The sequence below is a fragment of the Lissotriton vulgaris genome, chromosome 4_1, assembly GCF_964263255.1.
Source record: "Lissotriton vulgaris chromosome 4_1, aLisVul1.2, whole genome shotgun sequence".
NCBI lineage: Eukaryota > Metazoa > Chordata > Amphibia > Caudata > Salamandridae > Lissotriton > Lissotriton vulgaris.
The window spans coordinates 2,007,272,327-2,007,279,653 of NC_141691.1; the positions used below are offsets into that span (position 1 = coordinate 2,007,272,327).

General features: G+C 47.2%; 1 protein-coding gene across 1 annotated transcript in view; it reads left to right on the forward strand.

Moving 5' to 3' along the window:
• LOC147724856 (uncharacterized) overlaps nt 1–6,769 on the forward strand; it is a 181,449-nt gene extending 174,680 nt beyond the window's left edge. Inside the window, exon 21 of the mRNA XM_086966351.1 lies at nt 5,934–6,769. Coding sequence (XP_086822477.1) covers nt 5,934–6,021 — 88 coding nt within the window. The 3' untranslated portion in view covers nt 6,022–6,769. The remainder of the gene's footprint in view (nt 1–5,933) is intronic.
• The last annotated feature ends 558 nt before the right edge of the window (nt 6,770–7,327 follow it).

Consider the following 7,327-nt stretch of genomic DNA (forward strand, 5'->3'; position numbering starts at 1 on the left):
ATAGTAGCATATGAAGAATTTTTGTTGTTGATGGTCGTAATTCAATAAATAACATTTGGCACAACACACTCAAATACAGCTGAGCACTTTTACAGACGTCAAATTCTAGCACCACTGTTTACATAATGAGACTCTATTTTTGAAGTTGCCTAAGAAAGGAACAGACCGCGTAAAAGTGAAGGAGAGAAAATCTGTAAAATTCTTGGAGAACACAGAGAGACCACAGAAATAGCTTCCAGATTTGCTACATGCTGCCACTAGGCAAGACAATAAGGCTCAGTCGCAAAGTGAAAAAGTGACTCAAACTATCAGAAAGTGACACACTGGTATTTACTTTCCAGTGCAAAATCGATTTTGGTGCCCTTGGCTCTGCAGAAAAACTGCATTGTGCTACTTTGCTTCAAGGGGACTATAACGGGGTGTTACTTGGGAGGATCACTGCTGCAACCCACAGACTTTGACACAAAGCACCTATCGACTAAAATTGCTAAACCGGGCTTTGTGTCAAAAAGTAATGACCCCATAAGGCTGGCTTTAGGAAAAATGCTTGTGTGCTGTAGTGCATCCCGTGGGCAGAATCCTTTTATGTATGTCTAGACGTAGGACTCTATACTGTAAGTATTAGCTTCAAGTACAAACCTTATGCTACACTGCACAAAATGGCCTCTGCAAGGCTGTGCATGGCGTAAGGCCGCATTTTAGAGTGCCAGCGCAGGCAGCAGGCCAATCTTAATCGATATAAAGCTGACCGTCCTGAGCTCCTCAGAAGCGGTCGCTCCTCACGCTGCTCCCTCCTCTGACCCAGAAGCTGGTATCGTAGCCCTGTACTGCCAAATTGCTCTTTGCTTTAAATCAATAGCGCATAGCTCGCATTACTTCTGCTTTAATGTGTGCCTGATTGATGAATAAATTATCGTAGCGCTATATTGCAGAATAATTTTATCATAGCACTATACTGCCAAAGTGCGCAATAATCATTAATCAATTTGCTGCCTTTGACTGTGTAATCGATTTGTGCCTGATTGTGCTGGTGCCATCTCCATTGCCATTGTGCCCCAATCTCGTCGTGTTAGGCTTTTTGCTTGCTGCCATTTTGTTTGTTTGTTGTTGTGCCTCTCAGCCCAGCTCTCCACCCCGCTCCCGCCTCTCAGCTGCTCCTCCCTCCCACTGAAGTTAGGCTCTACCGTCCTGTTCAGGCGCTGTGACCGTCCTGAGCTCCTCAGAAGTGGTCGCTCCTCACGCTGCTCCCTGCTCTGACCCAGAAGCTGGTATCGTAGCGCTATACTGCCAAATTGCTCTTTGCTTCAAATCAATAGCGCATAGCTCGCATTACTTCTGCTTTAATTTGTGCCTGATTGATGAATAAATTATCGTAGCGCTATATTGCAGAATAATTTTATCATAGCGCTATACTGCCAAAGTGCGCAATAATCATTAATCAATTTGCTGCCTTTGACTGTGTAATCGATTTGTGCCTGATTGTGCTGGTGCCATCTCCATTGCCATTGTGCCCCAATCTCGTTGTGTTAGGCTTTTGGCTTGCTGCCATTTTGTTTGTTTGTTGTTGTGCCTCCCAGCCCAGCTCTCCACCCCGCTCCCGCCTCCCAGCTGCTCCTCCCTCACCTCTCCCCACTCCACTATCCACATATGACAGATGCCTTTGCGCGCAGCGGTCGCGCCCCATGCGCGCCAAAGGTGCGCCAAAGGTAAGCCCGTCTATGCCCGTCCGCGCCCAGCGCCAGACCCCCTGGCCCCCGCAAAACCCATTCCACCCGCACAACATACAACGCCGCAACCCTCTTTGCCCTTAACCCCGGCCGCACACCACAATGCTACCAAGCTACCCCAGGACACACCCATGGACCCTTCACTTGCCACTCCTGCAAGTTCGTCTGCATCAGAACACACTCCAAATCCACAAACTCCAAACAGGGCTGCGACTCTAACCACCTAAAGTGCATCCTGCTCAACACCCGCTCGGTCCACAGACACTCCATTGAACTCTGGAACCTACTCGACACTACATCTCCGGACGTCGCCTTCCTTACAAAAACCTGGATGAACGCCTCATCAGCGCCCGACATCGCCATAGCCATCCCAGACGCCTACAAGATCATCCGAAAAGATTGCACCAACCAAACAGGAGGAGGCATCGCCATCGTCCATAAAAACACCATCCGCATCACGACCAGTTCCGACGATAACCTCGCAGCCGCCGAACACCTTTACTTCCAGATCCACACCGACCCCAAAACCACACTCAGAGGCACCCTCATCTACAGACCACCAAGACCCCGCACACAATTCTGCGAAGACATCATTGACTTCATCAGCCCACATGCCCTCCTCTCCGAGAACTACATTCTACTGGGAGACCTCAACTTCCACCTGGAAAAGAACAACGACAGCAACACCACCACCCTCCTGGACAACCTCGCCAATCTCGGACTCAAACAACTTGTAGACACCCCCACCCACTCTGCCGGACACACGCTCGACCCTATCTTCCCCTCCAGCAAGCACATCTCCTTCGATCACACCACAGCTCTCCATTGGACGGACCCCAGCTGCGTTCACTTCAACTACAAAAAGACCACGACCCACAACCCCCAACAACCCATTCCTCGAAGAAACTGGAACAAAATCACCACCGACCAGCTCTTCACATCGCTTCACCGAAACCCTCCTGCCAAATCATCGGACCCAAACCAAGCAGCCACCAACCGCACACAATGGATCACCCAAAGCGCCGACGAACTAGCACCCTTGAAAAACCATCTAATCGAGCAAGGTAGCAAAAAAGCCCCCTGGTTCAACGATAACCTTAAGAAATCCAAGAAGCTCTGTCGCACGCTAGAGAAAGCCTGGAGAAAAAACCCAACCACTGACAACCTGGCTACCTTCAAGAACGCCACCCGCAAACACCACCAACTGATCCGATCCACCAAGAAATCAGCATTCAAGGATCGACTTGACAACAACACCCAAAACAGCAAGGAACTATTCAACATCGTCAAAGAATTTACCAACCCCACCGTCGGCACCAACGACATCACTCCCTCCCAAGACCTCTGCGACTCTCTATCCTCATTCTTCCACAACAAAATCGCCTACATACATAACAGCTTTCAAAACCAGTCCGAAGACCAGTCCACTCCACCCACCTCCGAACCAAAACCGCACTCTAACAACCTTTGCACCTGGAACCCAATCACCATCGAAGACACCATCCGCCTGATGAACTCCATCCACTCAGGATCGCCAACCGACCCATGTCCCCGCCACATTTTCAACAAAGCAGTCTCCATCATCGCACCGCATCTCCGCGATGTCATCAACTGTTCCCTCAACTCCGCTACCTTCCCGGAAAGCTGGAAACATGCCGAACTCAGCGCCCTTCTGAAGAAACCCACAGCAGACCCCACTGAACTTAAAAACTACCGCCCCATCTTGCTCCTCCCATTCCCTGCCAAAGTCATTGAGAAAGCCGTCAATAGTCAGCTCGCCACCTTCGTTGAATCCAACAAATCCCTCGACCCCTCACAGTCCGGCTTCCGAGCCAAACACAGCACCGAAACCGCCCTCATCGCAGCAACAGACGACATTCGAACTCTACTGGACAACGGAGAAACAGCTGCCCTCATCCTACTTGACCTCTCCGCAGCCTTCGACACAGTCTGTCATAGCACCCTCATACAACGCCTCAGCAACGTCGGAATACAAGGGAAAGCATTGGATTGGATCATCTCGTTCCTCGCCGGAAGAACCCAAAGAGTCCGCCTCCCCCCTTTTAGATCAGAGGCCACTGAAGTCATCTGCGTCGTACCACAAGGATCATCACTCAGTCCCACCCTCTTCAACGTATACATGAGTCCCCTCGCATCCATAGCGCACCAACACAACCTCAACATCATCTCTTACGCAGATGACACCCAGCTGATCCTCTCCCTCACCAAAGACCCAAACACCGCCAAAACCAACCTACACGAAGGAATGAAAGAAGTAGCCGAGTGGATGAAGAGCAGCCGTTTAAAACTAAACTCGGACAAAACGGAAGTCCTCATCTTAGGGTCATCCCCCTCTGCCTGGGACGACTCATGATGGCCACCGGCCCTGGGAACCGCACTGATACCTACGAATCACGCACGTAACCTGGGCTTCATCCTGCACTCCTCCCTCTCGATGACCAGACAAGCCAACGCCGTCTCATCATCATGCTTCAACATCCTACGCATGCTCAAAAAAATCTTCCGTTGGATCCCCACCGAAACAAGAAAGATGGTCACCCACGCACTGGTCACCAGCCGACTGGATTACGGAAACACCCTTTACGCTGGAACCACAGCTAAACTACAGAAAAAACTCCAACGCATCCAAAACGCCTCAGCCAGACTTATATTGAACATCCCTCGACAAGCTCACATTTCCGTCCACCTGAAAGACCTCCATTGGCTCCCCGTCAACAAGAGAATAACGTTCCGTCTCCTCACCCACGCACACAAAGCCCTCTACGACCTAGGACCCGAATGCCTCAACACGCGACTTTCCTTCTACACCCCCTCCCGCCAACTACGATCATCCAATCAAGCCCATGCCGCAATTCCGCTCATCCATAGATCCACCATGGGGGGAAGATCCTTCTCCTACTTAGCGGCCAAGACCTGGAATTCTCTCCCCACCCACCTCCACCTTACACAGAACCACCTCTCCTTCAGAAAGCAACTAAAAACTTGGTTATTCGATAAGTAAAGCACCCCCCTCCCTCAAGCGCCTTGAGACCCTCTGGGTGAGTAGTGCGCTATACAAATTTCTGAACTTGAACTTGAACAGTGTTTTTCCTCTTTTACAGTGCAGCTAATTTGGTTGCTGCATTATGTGAATCTGTTATAAAATATACATTTAAGTATGTCTACCCGACCATATGTATGTGCATGTCTGTACCTCTGCATTACAAGGAAAAAGTGATAATGTATCAGTCGTATCCATTTCTTAAATGTCAAGTGTTTACGTTGGCGGCAGTGGTCTCTCTTATCCTTGAAGTAAAGTTTGTTACATTCAGTGGCGGCCGCTCCTTAATAGGGCGGTGGAGTAGTAAATGAAAACAAATACCACTTAACTTCATGCCGGCTGCCGCCTCTTCGTCACTCCAGGAGCAGGAAGGTTCCAGGAACTAGGAAGCACACAAGCGCCCAGACTCCACTAGCCAATCACAACACTGCATTACAGTAGCGTTGTGATTGGTCTGAGCACCATGGTTCGGCGCTCAGACTGGGCATGTTCTACAACCATACAGTGCTGTTTGGCTGGCCAAAACTGTCAGGTGCACTTAAGAGAGCGCCACCATTCCTCCCCCTGTTCCTGTGATATCAAACGCCGCCCCACCCCAGCCCTAACCAGCTAAGTCACGACTGAAAAATAAAAATGATAACATTTGTTATCATCATTTTTTTTTTCCTTTTTCATCTACTCACAGAGCAGTGGGGCGACGCTCTCTGCCTTAGCTGGTTACATTGATTGCAATTGAATAGCGCATAAACTGCCAGTCACCCTCAAAAAATAAGCAGAAAAATCATTTTCAGATAACACCCTGCACAAGGGGATATCATGGAAAGAGGAGACAGCAGGAGATGTGTAAAGGTAAGCAGAAATCATAAACTAAAGGGGATGAGTAAAGCAAACAGCATAAATGTCGTAAAGGGGCTAATGTGTACAGGATTATGTTCAATGAAGTCTTGTTAAAATGTCAATATTCGGAAGTGAAGTGCATTGCCTGGAGTACACCTTTGGGTAGGGTGTGTATTTGCATTTCACCCACATAATTCAGGCGCGTCAGTGCGCCAACTTGTGCCTTAATGTAAAAGCCTATGTAGTACCATATTACTCGATTGCGGCACCTATTGGACTGATGCCTACTTCTTTCTCTGTTCCTGCAGAATTAACCAGGTGCGTGTGTATGTCCAGGCCTACATGGTGGGATACAAAATCCAGTGTCCTGCCAAGACTGAGAAGAAGCAGCCGTAATAGCGGTGTCTCCTTTGGTACATTCCTCAGCTCACAATGCCACCCTCCAGCAATCTGTCCTGACCTCAAACAGAAACCTGGCGAAGGAGAAATTGTTGCCACACCAGCAAGAAGACTCTTGGCCGGAGAAACCCCTAAAGACAGAATGGTCCAGTCTAAGTGGCTCCACCCCTCTCTGCCATCCAATCAGGTTACTTTTACGACACCATCAGCTTTGAAGATAGAGAATCCACATGGAAGACTAGCCTGAAAGCCTCATATATGGACTAAGAGCAAGATGCCCAACCACTTCAGTGAAATTATTTATATGTGTGTATCCAAGCCGCATTAATAGAAAGTTGTCCTTAAAGCTTAAAAGGGGGTTGGATGTCACCATATTGTCACATGCTTGAGCAGGTACCTTCGTTGATGTTTGAATCACGTTAAGGTATCTACCACTAGAGATGCAATAGTTAAAGTTCCAAAGTCACTTTTATACCAAATCCACTTTTTTACTTGCTTGTGATTTTGTACTTGATTGCTTGATTGCTCAATTACATAAAACTCCACAATTCCACATCACAGAAAACATTTAAATGGTTGAACTAATTAAAACCAGACATCTCACAAGCCTATATGCCATAGCGGTGAAGTGTCTTTTGGGGGTTTGGCGTAGGGTGCTCTAGACATTTTTTAAGTAGTTCCTGAAAGAAATGCTCTTTTTCTTCTGGCATAATTACGGCTTCTTATAACAGTCAGTCACTTGATATTTTAACGAATGCTGTTTTTCAAATAAGGATTCCGTCAAAAGTAAGAATATTTTGTAATATAAGGAAGCATAAAGGAAGGTTAGTTGACAAACTCATTACACATGGAAAGACACTGGAAGCATTTTTACAGGCATGAAAATATAGTAGCGCTATTTTCGAAAACTGTATATACATTAAAAAATCTTTACAGAACGTGGAAATTATTTTGCAAAATAGCTAGTAAGACAACGGTATGTAATTTCATAAATTATATATATTTGAAATGTAATTTAAGATACAGCTAAATTCCCCAAAATGTTATTGCTTTACAGTTCTAGTTGTTTTATCTTGCCTGGTTTATCTGACAGCCTAGGAACACTTGCAGCAGCTTCTAGGAGCATGGTCTGGCAGAACATATGCATGTGTCTGTGTGTGCTGGCTCAGACTAATCAAATCAAAACCTAATTAGCGTTGAGTGTACATATACTATGTACCATTATGGTAATACCATCAAAAAGTAATGCAAAAGTTTTAGGATTAGTGTGTTATCTTAACGCCACATAAACATACACAACCGT